The sequence below is a fragment of the Terrapene carolina genome, unplaced genomic scaffold, assembly GCF_002925995.2.
Source record: "Terrapene carolina triunguis isolate 2854851 unplaced genomic scaffold, T_m_triunguis-2.0 Scaffold231, whole genome shotgun sequence".
In the NCBI taxonomy this organism is placed as follows: domain Eukaryota; kingdom Metazoa; phylum Chordata; order Testudines; family Emydidae; genus Terrapene; species Terrapene triunguis.
In genome coordinates this window covers 16721772-16740102 of record NW_020664582.1, presented here as the reverse complement: position 1 = coordinate 16740102, position 18331 = coordinate 16721772, and the positions used below count along the sequence as shown (strand labels likewise).

The 18331-nt window shown below is 40.5% G+C and overlaps 1 protein-coding gene across 3 annotated transcripts in view; it reads left to right on the top strand.

Moving 5' to 3' along the window:
- AKAP10 (A-kinase anchoring protein 10) overlaps positions 1-14343 on the top strand; it is a 34528-nt gene extending 20185 nt beyond the window's left edge. For all 3 annotated transcript variants that reach the window (XM_024211219.2, XM_024211221.2, XM_024211220.1), the window contains 9 exons: positions 91-214; positions 1558-1694; positions 2300-2444; positions 3329-3505; positions 6287-6396; positions 8403-8485; positions 8960-9012; positions 11625-11720; positions 12876-14343. In XM_024211219.2, coding sequence (XP_024066987.1) covers positions 91-214; positions 1558-1694; positions 2300-2444; positions 3329-3505; positions 6287-6396; positions 8403-8485; positions 8960-9012; positions 11625-11720; positions 12876-12881 — 931 coding nt within the window. In that variant the 3' untranslated portion in view covers positions 12882-14343. The remainder of the gene's footprint in view (positions 1-90; positions 215-1557; positions 1695-2299; positions 2445-3328; positions 3506-6286; positions 6397-8402; positions 8486-8959; positions 9013-11624; positions 11721-12875) is intronic.
- Positions 14344-18331: the final 3988 nt, after the last annotated feature.

Below are 18331 nucleotides of genomic sequence, written 5' to 3'. Positions count from 1 at the left end.
GGTAGGGACTAGGTTTTATTTGTAAAATACCATTTTTGCTGTTGGCACTTGATAACTAATAATATTTAATATTGCTTTGTCCATGTGCAGGCACTTTAGTGAATTTTTGAGAAGTCACCATTTCTGTAAATACCAGATTGAGGTGCTGACCAGTGGGACTGTTTACCTGGCTGATATACTCTTCTGTGAATCAGCACTGTTCTATTTTTCTGAAGTAAGTTTCTCCCCCACTGCACCCCCTTAGTGTAGTGTAATAAAACCATGTATGCCATAAAAGCTTTATTTTAGGAGCCCTTTATATAATTTGAAAATATCAGATATATGTAGTGCTAGGGAAAAATGCATTAAACTATTTTTTCCTGTCTCTGCGTAGAATCACGGCAAATGTTCTAATTTCTGTGTTATATTTTAGGCTGAGCTTTCACACATCTCTTCTCCTGTTTCCTGTTTCTTAATAGCACTCTTTTTGTTCTGTAGCAAGACATTGTTAAGCACTGGAATAAATTGCCTAGGGAGGTTGTGGAATCTCCATCACTGGAGATTTTTAAGAGCAGGTTAGACAAACACCTGTCAGGAATGGTCTAGATAATACTCAGTCCTGCCATGAGTGCATGGGATTGGACTAGATGACCTCTCGAGGTTCCTTCCAGTCCTATGATTCTGTGATTGTAACCGTGCATTTACCTACCCCTACAGGGCTGCTAGGAGGTTTAATATCTGTAAAGCTTTTTGAGAATCTTGAAAAGCCCTACTGAAGTACCAGAAATTTTTGTAGCAAAGTGATGGGCACAACAACTTAATCTCTTGCAGAGTAAGTTGCTAGCAGGTAGAATTGTTTAATTTTGCCTTGGCTTTTAGCTATTTTATAATCTTGCCAAAAGAAGCATTGACAAGAAGTTCTGGGCAAGATTCTGACTTGAGTCATGCTGGTATAAATCCAGAGTAACTCCATTGGCTTCACCAGCATGACTTCAGACCAGAACATGGTGAATGTTTTGAATCTGAAACATCTTCACAGTAGCAGTGCTCTCTAGGTTTGGGGAATTGGGCTTGTCAGCGGGGCAAAACTGTTTTAATGGCCTAGCAGTGTTGCAAACTACATTGGCCCATATGTCTTGAAACAACAGATTAAGAAGCTCAAACATCCACACCATGTATAGTGTTGCATTAAGATAAAGTCCACACAATGTGAAAATGATTTTTCTGTGTTCCTATGTGTTTTCATACAGTACAGGTACGTGTAATTACCCAAGCATCATCTGAGACTGAAATATTGGCCTTTATTGTTAGTGATTTTTTTATTGTATTTGTGAGTGAAGACAGACTGTTAATCCCTGTTTTGCGTAATAATACATCTGAGCATCCAGAAGACCTATATGGTATCTGACCAGATAACTCTTGTGTATTGATATGTGATTCAGGTTTTTTGGAGAGGAAAAAAAAAGTGGTATCTGAAAAGGGACCAGGTCTGCCTATGTTCGCCTTCCACTTCTTAGCTAAAAGCTGTTTTCTCTTCTTTTAAAGAATATATTTCATATTTCTTAATTTCCCTCACAGTACATGGAAAAGGAAGATGCAGTTAATATATTACAGTTCTGGTTGGCAGCAGATAACTTCCAGTCTCAGCTTGCTGCCAAAAAGGGCCAGTATGATGGGCAGGAGGCACAGAATGATGCCATGATTTTATATGATAGGTGAGTTATTCTAGCAATTTGCCTTCACAGCTCCAGTTTGAAAAATCTAGTACTTGCATATGTGGCATTGCACACAGGGATATTCTCTTGTTCAGTAAACATCTTTCATTCTTGGCTTTCTGTGTGCTTGGTGTATGGGACCGAAGGGCATATGCTGAAGAGCATGTTTATTAAAGGTGACCTCCAATGTAAATGTGTGGAAAATTGACTTTTTAAAATTCCTTGTGTACAAAGAAGTCTAAAAGCTTTGAAAGTCATCTTGCATGCTCTTACATGAGAAATATTGAATCTTGTCTAGCCTATTTATGCTAGAGGACTCTATGGGTGGCTGGAGAACTAATACTACAACATAGTATTGTGTGTGCAACACTGCCCATAATCAGTCACATAATGTACTTTATTCCATTTACTCTTCTCTCATTTGAGGAGATAGTTATAAAAAATGTTTATTTCCTCAGTTCAGGGATTTTTTCCTAACCTTTCGATATCAGTTGTACATTCATTTTGAGGCTAGTGGCCACCTATTGTTAAAGTTATTTTGCCCACCTGTGAACATTTTGAAACTTGTCTTATGTATAGTTTTCTTCCACTGTCCTGTGCTGCAGGTACTTCTCCCTTCAAGCCACACATCCTCTTGGGTTTGATGACTTTGTGCGATTAGAAATTGAATCCAATATCTGCAGGGAAGGAGGTCCACTCCCTAACTGTTTTACTACTCCATTACGGCAGGCCTGGACCACCATGGAGAAGGTGAGAGAGAGCTTTTTGAAAACATTCTTGGAAACTAGTAGAGAGAAAAGATGATCAATAATAGAATTTCCCCCCCATCTCTAATTTTATCAGTTCTTAGTCTTTCACCCTCTTGCTGCCTAGGTAATGTAGAATTGTTCTCTGATATATTTTCCAGTGTTCTTTGTCCAGTCTGTTTTTAAATCTTCCAAGCAAAGACATTTCTGTTAATTTTCTTTGTGAAGTGGAGGCTATTCCGCAGTCTAATATCTCTCAAACTTTCTTCTGAGGTCATCTGCTAACCTCAGCTGATTTTTTGTTTCCTTCCGAAACACACTTCCTCCCTCATTACCTCTCTGTTCAGCCCACATCCTTGCAGAAAAAGACTCGTTAAAAATACTGATAGCTGATCATTAGGACTTGCTTTGCAATTCTCTTGAGGGTGCTGTAACTGCCATATAACAATATGCCACTAACTGAAGTATCTGAGTCAAGAAGATAGTGGTTGGGTTCTGTAACTGGTAAAAACTCTTGAACAATGTAGTGGACATTTTCAGACTACAAGGATAGGGAGAGACAGATTAGGAGCAAAAAGCCCAAGGCAAATGCTTAAACCCTTCAGAGACTGAAATGAGAGTTTAAATATTAATACATAGGGCATGTCTACACTAGAAAATTAATTTAGGTTAAGGTAGGGTGTGAATTTAAAGCACAATTCCTGTTCCTGAATAACTCCATGTATGGACATTGTTGTTCAGGAATAGCTCCAAGGGTAGATGAGCCCTTAGCTCCCATGTATGGTCAGATACCCCTTCTCCTGTCCTGTGTGTGCCACTGTAACAGTCATTCATTCTGATTGTATCCTCTGCCTTTTTATCAACGAAACCTATTCCTCTGTTTCCTAGGTTTTTTTACCTGGCTTTTTGTCCAGCAACCTTTATTACAAATACTTGAATGATCTCATCCATTCAGTACGAGGAGATGAATTTGCAGGGGGGAATATTGCACTGACTGTTCAAGGCCCCAGTAGCTCTCCTGACAATGAGCCTCATACAACTGGTTCTGATGGCTCTGCCTCCCAGGTAAAAAAAAATCTGTTTTACTTCCATCCTAATAGCAGCTGTGGTCATTCCACAGTGACATCACCAAACATGTGAAGAATTACATGTAAAGAAGCTTTGGTTAAGGGTACATTTTCATGTAATTTAAGTCTCACATTTAGCTTTCCTTTTAAATTCTATATTATAGTAGGAAATGTTTATTCCACCTCATTGTCTGTCTTAAATCAATCAAAAGTAATTGATATAGAAAAATACAACGCAATATTTAATATAGCTTCTATTCCTAACCAAAGTTGCACCTCTTACTATAATACTATTCAAATACTGCTGTGAGACATACAGAAAGTACACCTCTACCCCGATATAACGCGACCCGATATAACACGAATTTGGATATAACGTGGTAAAGCAGTGCTCTGGGGGGGTGGCTGCGCACTCCGGCAGATCAAAGCAAGTTCAATATAACACGGTTTCACCTATAATGCGGTAAGATTTTTTTTGCTCCCGAGGACAGCGTTATATCAGGGTAGAGGTGTACATCATCTTTGGTTTGCTTAAAAATAATTATTGAAGAAATTAAACTATTAATGTGCAATGAAGACTTCCTATTAAAATTTGCATTATTAGACAATGGTTGTCATTAGAAGTGACTGCAGTACTACACAGTGGAATCTGAAATACTGTAGGTCTTCCCTTAAAAAAACCAACAGTATCTATGATATTATGTTTTATCTGCAGGAAAATGCTGATTTTTTTTTTTTTTTTTTTTAAGTGTTGACAGCTGTGAATAAATTGCTGTATGGTTAAAGTATAAACAATGCAAGTTATGGATCTTGGGTTTAATTTACAATAGCATGGTACTTTACAACAATTGAGTTCTTGTAAATGACAGTCAGACATTTAACCTAGGAGCAGAACATTTCTTTTTCAGGATAAAATAGAGATAGCTATTGGTGTAGAGAGAAATAGCAGTTAATATCTAGCATTTAGGTTGCTATGTAAGCAGAACAGATCCAGCAGATTCTGTTGTGCTTTATTCATCAAGCTAGCCAGATGTCCAGTCACTTTAACTGGTTAGAAATTGAGAGTCTCTCTTGACTCCCAGAAAAGAACTCTTGTGCCTAACTCTCTTGTAATTAGCTGAGCTACATGGTGGTGATATCTGAGTTTGTGCTCCTGTTTGTATATGGTGCAGTTGAAGATGCCTACATTGTGAATAAAGACTTAAAAGATCTGTTGCTGAGGAAGGCAGAGAGCTTTTTAATGAAACACTAAATAAAACTAGTTTGTCTCTTCTTCTGTAAACTATATGGAAGTGAGACTGCAACTGGCTTCCTTTGACGCTCAATTGCTTTCTAACTTCATTGAAAAATGAGAGATTAGATTACATTTACTTTTGTTCAGTGACTTGGTGAAAGTACAGTCTTGTTTTATCTCAACTCCAGGTTTTTCTGTGCTTCATTAATGGCTTCTCTGGTTCCTCACCCATTTCTCCCCTCTTATAATGCAGCTTTCTCAAGATTGTGCCCTGTGTGTTGCATTTATAAGTGGGTCCAGCCTGAGAAGTGGCCAACAGAGCAAAGCACATCTGGGAACTTTTCTCTTGGCTAATGGCAAACACATTTTTAACCTGGAATTGTCTATCACAAGTGAAAATGAAATTTTAGTTTTGTTCACATTACATTCAGATATGGAACAGGGGCAGCATATAGCAGTGGGCTCCAAGTTACCAGAGACTTAATTCACTTCAGATATTGAGCTTGGCTTTAGGGTGCAACAGTTCCAGAAATCCTGCAACAGCACATTTCCTGTCAGCCTAACGAAAGTAATAGCAATGACATCAACTGCAAGCAGATATTGACATGGTTTGAACACCCTGTCTGATAAATAAGGGGGTTGGGGCATTAAGTCACTAGCGTAGCCTGCCAGGTCTGGGAAAGCTGTGCCGCTGAATAGACTAAGTAGAACAAACTGCTAGGAATTTTGCAATATAAATGGCAGAATATGTTAAAAAATAGAACACTGCGTTTAATGGTGTTTGTAGTTATGCAACTGAAAGGAGAGAGTATTCTTTTTTGTGTGCTTCCACTTTAAATATAACAGGGTCTCCCTACATGCCTCACTAGCCTGCTATGAGGCAGCTGCCATTAATGTTTCCATTTAAATACAGCATGTTAGTGAGTTATTCATAGATTCATAGATTCTAGGACTGGAAGGGACCTCGAGAGGTCATCGAGTCCAGTCCCCTGCCCGCATTGTATATGTTCACTCACTCTCACTCACATGTTTCTTTGTTTTCCTTAAGATGAAATAGGCAACTAGCCTAGGAAATGCATGATGTGTTCTGTGTATGGGAAAACATACTACATTTCATAGGAACCATATATTTCCATTGAGGATTAACCACACATGTACCAAGTAGATGGCTGGAATTAGGGGGATTTTTTTAATAGCTGCAGCTTTTGAGAGAGCTCCATTTTAAATTCAGAAACAAATATATGCATGTCCACACAAATCCACTCAGTCAACCACTCTTTAAATAGACATATTCTGACTTGTGTATTATATGTTTGCTTTTTTATGCTCTGTTCATGTAACTGTACTTTCACTGTCTAAAAACAATGTCACTTATTCTGAAATTCATATTTTGTGGGGTGGAGGCTGTAGAATATTTTTGGGCCTACTTAGAAACTTTGAACTATTTTATAGTGTGCAAGAAAACTAAAATATCACTTGACCTGGTGTGCTAAGTGGCTATTAGTTCTCTGCATTTGGCACTAATATTTAGAATTTCTGTTGTAGTCCAGTGTCAAAAAGGCTAATGTTAAAATCCTGAAAAATTTTGATGAAGCAATAATTGTAGATGCTGCAAGTCTGGATCCAGAATCTCTATATCAACGAACTTATGCAGGGTAAGGTTTATTCAGTGTCTATCATTCTTTCATGTCTGTGCTTCACCTTTGTTTCATTCTTGTTGTGTCTCTTTGTATTAACAGTGCAGATAGTTGCAAGCTATAGCACTCTTGTTTCGTTCCAGTAGATGATTTATAGTTGTAGTGCATTAGTTAGCTGAAAAGTATTCTACCTCTTCAGTTAACTGTATCAGCCAGTGTCTGCCTGCCTCCCTTTTGAATTAAGCAAGCTGTGATTCACAGTGGAATTCGGTCTGCTTCAGACTCCTAGTCTCTCAGCCATGGGAGCACTACTGAATTGGGAGTTGAACAATAGTGGTCAACCATGACCCAGTTCAGGGGGAGGGAAATATATGAGTGTCAGCCCCAAGGCCTGAAATGCCAGTACTGGCATAGACGCTGGGCTTGAGACTCCTGAATTAGAGGCCCTGAGTTTTTCCTTTCAAGTAAATCTCATCAAATAGTAATTCTGTGAGGAGCCTCTCAACACCTTCAGCAGGTTAGAATATTGAATCTCTCCAGCTTGCAAAGCTGATGGAATCATTCCACCTTCCCCTGCCTCTCCCCCAAGGGCAGGTTCAGTCTTGATATCTTACAGGATAGTTTCACTCTGTGTGTTTTTTCTATTTTATTACTTGAAAGTAATGGTTATTTAAATAGTATGATGCACATAGACATGTCTTCGTGTTTGTGCCTCTCTGACCAATAAAAATCCACCAGTTGATAGTTTGAACACTAATAATAAAAGTCCTTACTTTAAAAATTATTTTAAACTGCTCTGTGTTGGTTCCAAGATGTTTCCCCTGCTCCATTTCCAGAAATAAATTTAGTATTTCCTGACCGCTCACTGACAGGTGTTGGATTAGAAGGAAGCAAGCCCAGAAAATCTCAATAGTCCAGTGTGCACCCTTGATTGTCTTCCTCCCTCTCACTAAATAGAGAAGAAACTGTTGCTGTCCATAAACCCAATGGATTGTGCTTTTCTTCTGCCTCTTAAGTCATTTCCTATTGTGATAGTCATCAGAGTACTGGAAGCTTTTGTTTTTCTGCCTTTTTTTCCATATCTCTCAAACAGATGCTTTTTCCATGGCTTATATAATAAGAAAATGTGGATTCCTTAAAATAAGGGGTCAAGTGTAAGGAAGTTGCTCTTTGCAGATATAACAAAAAATGATAGCACTTTTTAAATTGGACTTGCCCCTTTTTTGCTACTTTATGATGTATAAGGAGGTCATGAAAGAAGGTGTCCTGGAAACTTAGTTTTTTTCTGTTCCTTCTGTGTCTCTTTCTCTTTCTCCCCACCCCCCTTAGAAATATCAGGAATGTCAACTCTGGTCATCCCTGGTGTTGCCAGAGGACTATCTGGTTGTAGGAGATCTCAGGGAATTCATGTCATTAGATCTTGTGTTAACTGAAGGGACAGAAATGTCAAATATTTTACGAAGGTTTCTTTTTTCCAAAATGTTAACTGGCCATGGAAATTATGTAGGTGTCAGGAGAAAGTTTAAAACATCTGACTAAAAATCCCTTCCAATCTCAACTGCTTAACTTTCACTGTCCTGGTTCCTTTTTGTGTTGTCAGTGTCTTACAGGCTAGACAGGATCTAAATTTCTAATGTAAAGGAGTAAATACTTTTGGGGCCTGGGGCAACTTAATCATAAAAAGCACAAGCCCCCTTTCTTTCATTTTCAGGGCACCTTTAACTTAAATCAGTTGTTCCCTAATAATTCATTTTGATGGCAGTAATTGGGGCACTTACTGACACAGACTTTAATGTGGTACAATCTAATCATTTTGAGGTTTGTACCTCTATTGAGTTTCTAGAAATGCATTCCGTAAAATAAACTTGGGATTTAGATGAAAGATGGTAAAATGCTAGCCCTGACTTTTGGGCCCAAGCACTTCTCAGCCATTGTAGAGAGCCTTTGCTCTGCTTCTACTGGACAGTTTTTCACATTGCACCCCGGTTAACCTGCATAGCTTTGTCTACTGCCTCTTGCTGCAGGAAGATGACATTTGGAAGAGTCAGTGACCTGGGACAGTTTATCAGAGAGTCTGAACCAGAACCTGATGTAAAGAAATCAAAAGGTTTGCTTTCTCCTTCCTTCTTTGCGTCTGTAAATGTTTAGTAGCAGCTGCCCTCTTCCTTGCCTGCAACAGCCAAGATGAGCAGGATTCTGCTGTCTCCAGAGCCATTCCATATATTTTTGTCAAGCAGAGGGAGGTGCTTGTGGGACCGTCCTGTACATTCAGCCCATGCTCATTCCCCAGCCAGACCCTGCTTTCCTGCTCCAGTGGGACTCAGCAACAGGAGGAGTGTTGTGGGCAATTTCTGGGATTTGAACTATCGACAGAGCATGGCAGGGGGTGGGAAGCAGCTAAGAGCTGAGCTGATAAAACCTCTTATGCATTTGAACTTAAAAGGGCTTCACTGGCTCAGCTCTCCCCAGCATTAGCAGCAGAGTCTCCCAGTCCCTGGCCTGGATAGGGCGATGAGACTACTTGGCTGAGTTTACTAATATTTGCCTTGAATGCTTTTTCCTTTTTTTCCTCAACAATAAGGGTCCATGTTTTCACAAGCTATGAAGAAATGGGTGCAAGGAAACACAGACGAGGTATGCCCTCTTTTCAAGCAACATTTTTGGAGTGTAAAAATCTGGATTTACCATTCCAATTACAGATGAAGAATATTCTCAGGTTCTCAGTCCTGACCACTTTCTTTGTCTGACATTCCTCCAGCAGTCTAGCTCGTTAACTGTCGTGTGCCAAAATGTTCAGAAAACATAAATGACCTCCGTGCAGTTGAGAGAACAGTTGGATTTTTGGCATTGCCAGCTGGTTGGCTTAACTAATGTAATTGGTAACTACAGGTTTGTGGTCAGGGATTTTCTATTGTCTCTGAGGGAAACTGCAAAAGAAAGGGGTTGGGATTTCCAGTTAACCAAGCAGCATTCATTTATTTTTCAGGTGATGGTCCCCAGGTATATTCTGTGCGCACCACTCACCTGAGTCTGGAATTTTTTTTTACAAGCGGTGTCTGTTGGCCCGCACATAAGCCGTAGCCCTTTTCATGTTCCACATTGAGGGCATAAAGGCTGGTGCAGGCCAGTGCCTCTCCAGTTCTTTCTGACTGCTATGTGGTCTGAGTCAGAATCTTCAGTGGCCTCAGCTCCTTTCTACTATGTCATTGCTGTAAATATATTGCATGTAGTTAGTTTTTAGCAGTGTTTAATATTTATAGTGTAGTCTAGCATAGTACAGTTATATAATGTTTTTCCCCTGCCTCCCACCGTGGGAAAATTTCCCCTCAAGAAATCTGGGATTATGCTCAGGGTCCCGGTGCTCAAAAACTGTTCTGCTCTTGCTCCTTTTTTGTGAGCAGTGAACATCAGTGCTCTCTCTATTGCCTGTGTGAGGCTCACATCTCTGCCAAGTGCAGCGTTTGCAACTCAGAGCCTGGTATTTGGATGGGCATTGGAAGTAAAGTGCTCATGTTCCAGAAGGGTCCATCCTTAACTACAGCAAAAAGGACTCTACAAGGAGCTATTACTCAACAAAATGGAAGCATTTCTCCTTTTGGGCTCAGCAAAACCACTTGTCCCCAGAATCAGCCGAGATCCCTGCTATCCTTGAATATCCACTTACCCTTAAGTCTTTGGTCTCGTGCTCAGTTCTCTTTGAGTGCATTTAGTATCAATCAGTGCTTTCCATCTTCCGGTGGATAACTGTATAATCTTCACTCATCCTGTCACAACTAGATTTCTGAAGGGACTTCTCAGATCCTTTCCACTGCTGGTGAAGTTCACACCACAGTGGGTTTTATTAATTAATTAATTTATTAATTAATTTTATTCTGTCGTCTCACTAAACTTCCCATTGAGCCTGTAGCTGCATGCTCTATGGCCCATCTGCCTATGAAGGTGGCCTTTCTGACAGCTAAAACATCAGCCAAAAGAGTCTATGAGCTGGAGGCACTCACGGAAGACCCACCATATGCTACTTTTTATAAAGAAGAGGTCTTGTTACAGCCTCACCCCAGGGTCATACCTAAAGTAGTTTCCGATTTTCATATGAGTCAGGTAATCAACTTACTAGTATTTTTTCCTAAATCACATGCCTTGGATGAAGAAAGGTGGCTGCATTCTCTAGCTATCTAAGGGGTTTGGCCTTTTGTCTACAAAAAACAATGGACATTAGACCTAACTGTTTGTTTCCATAGCAGAGAGATCAAGGGGTCAAACTATATTGGTGCAGAGACTTTCAAAATGGATCTCTGGTTGTATTACCCTTTACCAACTAGCTCACATTCCCCCTCTGGAGGAGGTGAGGGCTCCTTGCCCCAGAGGGCAAACAGCCTCTGCAGCAGCTCTGAGACACATACCCTGATAGAGATATGTAGGGCAGCTACTTGGATATCTCTGCATACCTTCACAAGACATTATGCTCTGGTTGAGTCTTCCACTATGGATACAACTGTGGGGACTGCAGTATTACAGGCAGCTATCTCTACTGTGTCCTCACTCCCATCTCCTGTCTGACTACTGCTTGTTAATCTTGCATGTGTGGAATATGCATAGGGTCCATCACTTGAGGAGGAAATAGAGGTTACTTACCTGTAACTGGAGGTTCTTCAAGATGTGTGGTCCCAATCTGTATTCCACTACCCACTTTCCATCCCCTCTGCTGCCTATTGTTTGGACTGGTGAGAATAGGAACTGGAGATGTGCCGGCCCACACCACCCTTTATGCTATTGGTTCAGAGCACAAGGAGCCCGGCGCACGTGCAGGCCAATGGACACTGCTTGTAAAAAAAAAAAAAAAAAAAAAAAATTACATTTAAAAAAAAATCCAGACTCAGTCACATGGGGCACGTGCGTACACAGGTGTGGAATACAGATAGGAACCACATGTCTCAAAGAGCCTCCAGCTACAGATAGTAACATCCATTTTTGCACAGGTGGTGATAATTGTTCTATAGTGATGCTGTAAAGTGACCACTGCATCTAGGTTGAAGACTAGATTCCCCTCTTCAGGACTGATCAGCTCTCCATAAAGTAAATGTAAGACTCTGCCTGTCACTGAGATGGGTAGATTAGCCCTGTTTAGAAATACTCCTATTTTATAAGGTTTAAAATGTGACTGTAGTAAAAGCACTTTTGGACTTGTGACTCTAAGAATTAACAATTTCAAACGATTTACACTCAGAAACCAGTTTCCTTTGTTTTAGGCCCAAGAAGAGATGGCTTGGAGGATAGCAAAGATGATAGTCAATGATGTTATGCAGCAGGCACAAAATGACCAGCCTTTGGAAAAAGTTACCAAGGTAAATACAGGAGCCTCAACCATCTTATTCTTTTCCAGTCTGACTTGGGAAGAATGGCACTTTAGCACACTTTTCCTAGTGAGTTTGATAACTAGAGTGTGTTACGCTGTGCAAGATTTCTTGAGAGTTCTCATTAACATGAAATCAGCTTTTCAGACTATATGACTGGCTTGCTTGTGGAAGAGCTGAGACACCAAGATAATAGGTGCTTTATAGATACCTTTGATAGAAAGCATCTGTTCATAGTTGCACAATTGTACAAGTCCTCTCGTGTTCATTGTTGTTCCTTTGGGATCTTTGTAAACAATCTTAATTAAAGAGATTGTCTTGTTACGATGGGTGATCAATACTGGAATGCCTTAGTTAAGTTCCCACTTGCTATTTCAAATTGAGTGCTAAAATACTTGCCTAATGTACCAATAAAACATTTAAAAGCTTGAAAGCTGTTGCTTATTGGTCACTCCAACTTTATCACTGTGCTACATTTATGGTATGAAGAAATAGGGAAGCCCGGTAGATTTGGCTTTGATTTAGAATTATGTTTAAGTGTTTAATAATTTTTTTAATAGTATTTCTGGTTTTCTGCAGTCACACAGGATTCCAGGTTACGAAACAACCTCTAATGCAACAGTTTTATTATGAAACAATATAGTTGATTGCTGTATTCCTCTTCACTAATCTCTTGGTATTGGTAGTCAAAATTTCTGAAGGCCAAGGGTAACCTATGAAATCTACCTGCATCTCTGTACCATCATCACCAAGGAGTTAAATGTCTACTCAAAACATAGGTTTATACCTCTAGTTTGTGGAGGCAGTGATATGAGTGACTTATACAACAAGTCCCTCTACTTAAGTTTGTCTGTAAACAATTAATCTAATTCCCCTCTGAGTAGATGAAAAGGTCACATGGAATACACTCACATTTTAAAAACAAGAGCCTTGAAAAATCAGTGGCTGCAGACAGTTGGAACTCAAATTAGGCAAGTACAGTTGCAGTAATTGGAAGTTTCTTCCTCATCAAAAACTCTTTCCAGCCAACTTTGTGCAAACATTTGCCTACACCACAACTGTCTGTCCCTGTACTAGATGGTTGATCTGTACAGTTTTCAGCCACCTTGTCTAGAATGAACTTTAATTCTGTGTTTCCTTTCCCAGCTATGATTTTAGAAATGCCAGAGCAAGAAATCTGGTTTTCTGCTTTTGAAGATGAGTGAACTTTTTCCCTTTTGGTGGAGTCTTCTTTAACACAGCCAATGAAAACAAAACACTGTTACTTCAGACAGCTGATACTCCCTCATCCATCAGGGAGGAGGAAAAGGAGCAATCCTATATCTCCTCCATAAAGTACAAAGTAATGGGGGGTTTTTCTACTGCACGTGGCATTCACAATAATGAAGGTTTTAAAGAGATGAAGAAGCGATTCATGAACATGTCACTGGAAAACTGTGATCAGCTTCACAAATACTTTACCCCATCTTGGAAGGACTGTTAATCACAATGTCTGGAATGGGACATGGGCCACACTGGGGAGGGGGAAAGGCTTTGTTGTAGTTTCTAGTTCTACTACTACTTGTAATTTTTAAACACACAACTGTAAAGGCCACAGGGCAGCTTCCCTGACCTTAACCATTGGAGAGGTCAGCCTGAGATGAGGAATACATTGGCAGTGAGTGATCGAAAGAGCTATACCCGTTATATTTTTCCTTACTTGAACTAGATGAGTATTCAGTTGTAAGATAAATAAATACATTTTACTTCCTTCATAACTGCATTCATTTTGAAAGAAGCATAAAATGGCCAGGAATGAAGACTGGACAAAGTAACTCTTTCTGCCCTTAGTCAAGCTGTTACACTTGCATACACGCATTCCTTGCTTCTAGTATGCAGAAGACTTACAAACCAATCTCTCGCCTGTGCAGCCCTCCATTTCTGATTCATGGCTCTGAGTCCAGCCCACTCTGCTGAGCAGACTGTGCCCAGTGGACTCCGCTCCGTTTTCTTACTTCTCCATCATGCAGGTATAAAATAACTGCCATTATGAGTTGCTGCCATTCTCCATAATGTGCTGTCGTCAAACCGAGACCATATCTATTCCCAGATGTTTGTTTTTAAGGAAAAAGATCATTCAGTTTTAGGACATTTTGCCTTTATTTCCCCTTCATTATTTTCAGCATTTGCAACTTATATAGCCTTTGTTTTAAACAAAAAGCCACAGCATCTACTATACTTCTTCTCTCTTGGTCGCCAGACCAGCGAGGTGATTCTGCAGAGCATCTGAAGCACTCAAGTTGTCACTCCGTTATATTATCGCTGTATTTTTATTGTGAAGCATTTCTGGTTTGGGTTTATTTTTTTATGATTGCTTTGTTTTCTCAAGATTGTGCAAAAAATCACTTTATAAAAATTCTCAATCATCTCCAATGTTCAGAAAGTCTTGATTGACTAGCAAATATTATTCTGTTGCAATATTTGACTGTATAGAGGCACACTGTGTATTGTCTAAGAAGAAGCAAAAAGGCTGTGTATAAGGTTTTTGGTACTATGTACCACCTCTTATTTCTCTCATGCCCAAGTATTCATGTACTTAAAACATATTATATTTAATTGTGTTGATTTAAAATATATAAATATTAAAAATGGTGTCAATTTTCTGTTTTGATGGCATTTGATTTTTCCTACATATCTTTTATGCATGGGTCTCCTCTTTGCTTTTATGAACAAAAGGAATCCTGAAATACCTCTTTGGCTGGTTAGTTATGGTGGGCCAGACTTATAGTGTCCTTAATGGAAATGTCCATATATTGGCTAGTTTAATATTTTTCCTGATGGAAATTATGCATAGAAGCTTAGCAAAATGAAGTTTTTAAATATGACAGACTTGGTCTTTTTTCAAAGAAAATTAAGCATCAATTTAGAAAAGCATAGAATAAGTACCTGTGATGCTCCTGAGGGGATCACTGGTTTGGAAAACAAGCTTTTGGAAGAGTAGAAAGACTTAAGTTGTAACTCAGTTACCGTGTGTGCGCACAGTGAGATTTTCTGGGAGAACTGACACCCGTGGGGCTGCCCCAGAATAGCACTCAGCATCACACTATCCATGCAATGGTACAGGATGGGGAGCCAACAACCGTTGCAATGTCCTGGATACAATATGAAAATTGAGCACAGCTCCTAACAATTCAGGCTTATGAAGTGTCTCTCTCCTCTTACCTTCTGTAATTCAGTGCCTCTGACTGAAGCAAGAAGGCTTCTGTAGAACCATGACAGCTACACTCAAACACTGACAAATCCGTACTACATGCATATGCATCAACTTGGAAAACTCAGGCGATTGATCCTTTGTGCTATTGTGATAAGAGATTTGTCTGCAAGTCTGTGATCACCTTATGCCCATGTCTGTTGTGATTTCGCATATGTATGACTTCACAGATTCTCAGTTACAGCTTTACCGTTATAGTGGTAAAGCATCTTTTATGTATCTTACATCCTATGGATACGTTTCAGTGGAAGTCCCTGATGACGTGACATTTGTAGTTACACTGAGGTTGCAGAAGCTATGTACTGTTACAGCAAGTGAATGGAACATGCCAAAGAATATTCACTTGGGACACCGCAGTAAGTTACTGAAAACTCAGCTATCTATGCTGTCTACTAGAGTATATCAGGATACAGTTACTCTGCTTAAGTTCTGAGATGGTAGAAAACTAGCAGTGAGGAGCCTTGTGTTTTTATCATTGGAGTTATTTGTTTCAACAAGTTTTCCTTCCCAGTCCAGCTTCTGAGGGGTTCTGCACTTAAATCATAGCAGCTTGGCACAAGCACAGGATTCTGATTCCACTGCAGGATCATGGAAGTTGGCAGGGAAGGAGAAAACGCTTCCTTAAAGTCATGGTGGGGCATTGGAAGACAGACGCAATAACACCGTATTTTGTGTCTGGCTGCATCAGAATTTAATCTCTTCCTGCTGGGAAAGCCAAGGCTTATCACTGAATCCAAACTGCTCTCTACCAACATTAGCCATTTATCCGGCTTCAGAGGAAATGTAAACTCACCAGGTTCAGCTAAATACTTCAAGGAAGAATAGCGTGGAAGCAAAGGCCCCAACCTACACATGGAAACGGCATCAAGTCTTATCTACCAGCCTTCAGGAGCAAAGCTAAAGCTCTGAGGGCTGTTAACCCTTAGTCCAGTGCTATGTCTAGACTGTCTGTCAAATTAATGCTTATAGGTAATATGACTATTCCTGTCTAAGCTACTTAGCTCCAGCAGTTGGCAAACATTAAGTACTGTTCAAGAATTAGGCTGTTCTCAGCTAGTAGGGAAGCAATAGTGGGTGTTGCCTCGTTCAGGGTGTTACATACATTAATCCTTTCTTTTCTCTCCATAAAGCACTCAGAACTTTTGTTACCCACGGGCTTCTAAGGTTGCAATATGAGCCTCTGTTCCTGTGGGTGTATTCCAGTTGGGCTGTGCTGGAAGGGAAAGTTATCGGCACCCAGCCCATTTCATTCTTTGTGGTGAATGTCAATGAACTGCCGGTTCATTAAATCTCCCTACAGATCAGTTTGGCTGCTCATTTAATCAGGGTCTGTAATGAAGATAAGATACGAGGAGATGCTCTAGAAAATATGATATTGGACCTTGTCTTTGTTACACAGTTTTAGAAAATGCCACCTCTAAACTATGATGAAACAAATTAAACTGTGTAATTTTTCTTCCTGGGTGCTGGCTTCTGTAGCCTCTTAGTCTCCCCAAAATCTTCTTTTGTTTGCATCACAAGTCAATATCTAGTTTTTTGTGGGTTTTTTCAGCCATCAAACTGTTACATCATGGAGAGTAGCAAGGTTGTTGCAGTTCCCCCTCCAGTCTTCTAAGTGTGCACTCCTCCACCACGTGTTTGATGTGGGAGACGGCTACTGCCTTCTTGTGGCATAACGCAAAACCAAAGTAGACAAAATGCAGAACGCAGGCTCGTGTCCTAAACTCCTGAAATGTTGCCTCCCTCTGCACCTGGATTTCAGGGGTGACAATGAGGCTCTTTTTCTCTATGGGGTTTAATGGCAAAGCTCATTCTATTCCCCTTCTGTTCTCTGTCCTGTTGCGTGGGCCTCTACCTAACTAGCCTGCATTCATTCATAGCAAGCATGCCTGTGGTAGAGAGGCGTCTTTGAAAGCACCACCTTTCTGCTGTAAAGTGGCTCCTAGGTTTTTAAATTTAACCCTGGAACGGGCACTATAGATGCCAGAGCCCTGTCTGTTCCTTGCTGTAGAAATGTGCTTCAGCACCTGTGCTGCGCAGAAATGCTTATCAATGTGGAGTAATTGTAAAGTGCTGCAGTGTCTGAGAACTGTGAACTCCTCCCTGTTATAACGGGGTGCTGGTTCTCAAATGGAACAATGCTAGTTTAGCTGTCAACTATGTCTCTGTCCATTTTAGCACCAGCAGCAGTTAAGGTACTTACCCCACAATCTCAAACTGCCTCCCGGGCTGCTGGAAGCCCTAGGTTCCCCTTCCCCCACTGTTATGTATGCACAAATCTGCTGCCTATTGAAAACTGGTACTGTGGGCATGATACGAAATTAATGGGATGTTTAGATTAGAATAAATAATGGCAGGGCTCAGGCTCGGCTTGCATTGTTCGTTGTTATATTTAATTCTTTTTAGAACCTCAATTAAAAAAAAAATTAAATGAAGCTGCCACAGAACGTGTAGCCCGCACTGAAGAATGCTGCATCAGCCAGGGACTTTGCTCCAGTGTGTCTGGGTGGGGAGACACTCCAGGAGGACGCTTCTTCAGATCCTATCATATAAGCAGAGAGTTGCAAAGTTAGCTATGCAGAGACAGCAGCAGTCTGGATGGTGCATGGCTGGAGCCGATGACCTCTTTCCAGCCTGGAATGCTGTTTCCTTTTTCCACAAATGCTGATGCTTTTGCTCACAAGCCTAATTGTTGGGGATAAACAGCCTAAAATCAAGCTCTACATCAAGGCATTATTGAACCCATGTTCTCAAGAGGATGCATAGGAGAAGGATGGCCTACAGGTTAGGGCACTAGACTGGACTGTGGGAGATCTGGCTTCAGTTCCTGCTCTGCCACAGACATCTTGTTTGACCTTGGGGAAGTCACTTATTCCCATTATACAGACAGGACCTGAGAGACTAATAGTATTTTCCTACCTCACAGGGTGGGATGAGGATAGGTACAGTAAAAATTGAGGTGCTCCAATACTGTAATAGTAGGGGCCATTTCAGTATCTAGATAGCTATCCCTAAACAGTTTTACACACCTGGCAACTTCTTGCAAGCAGGTGCCCTCACAATACGAAACACTAGGGAAATCCTAGTGTTTCTCCATGTAGAAGAATCAAAAAGGGACCATGACGCACCAGAAAGTGGTGCATCATGCAACACATGGGCTAATTCGAAGATGTTGGGGAAGAGGGATGGGAATCCAAGCAAGTCCTACCCTGGTTTGTAACTTTTCTGGGGGATATGTAAGTAAAGGATCCCACTTGCTGGACATTTGAGTACAGTACAAAGCCTCTTGAGAATGAGAAATCTAGGACAGGGGTTCTCAGTCTGTGATCCCTGGAGAAATTGCTGGGGATCG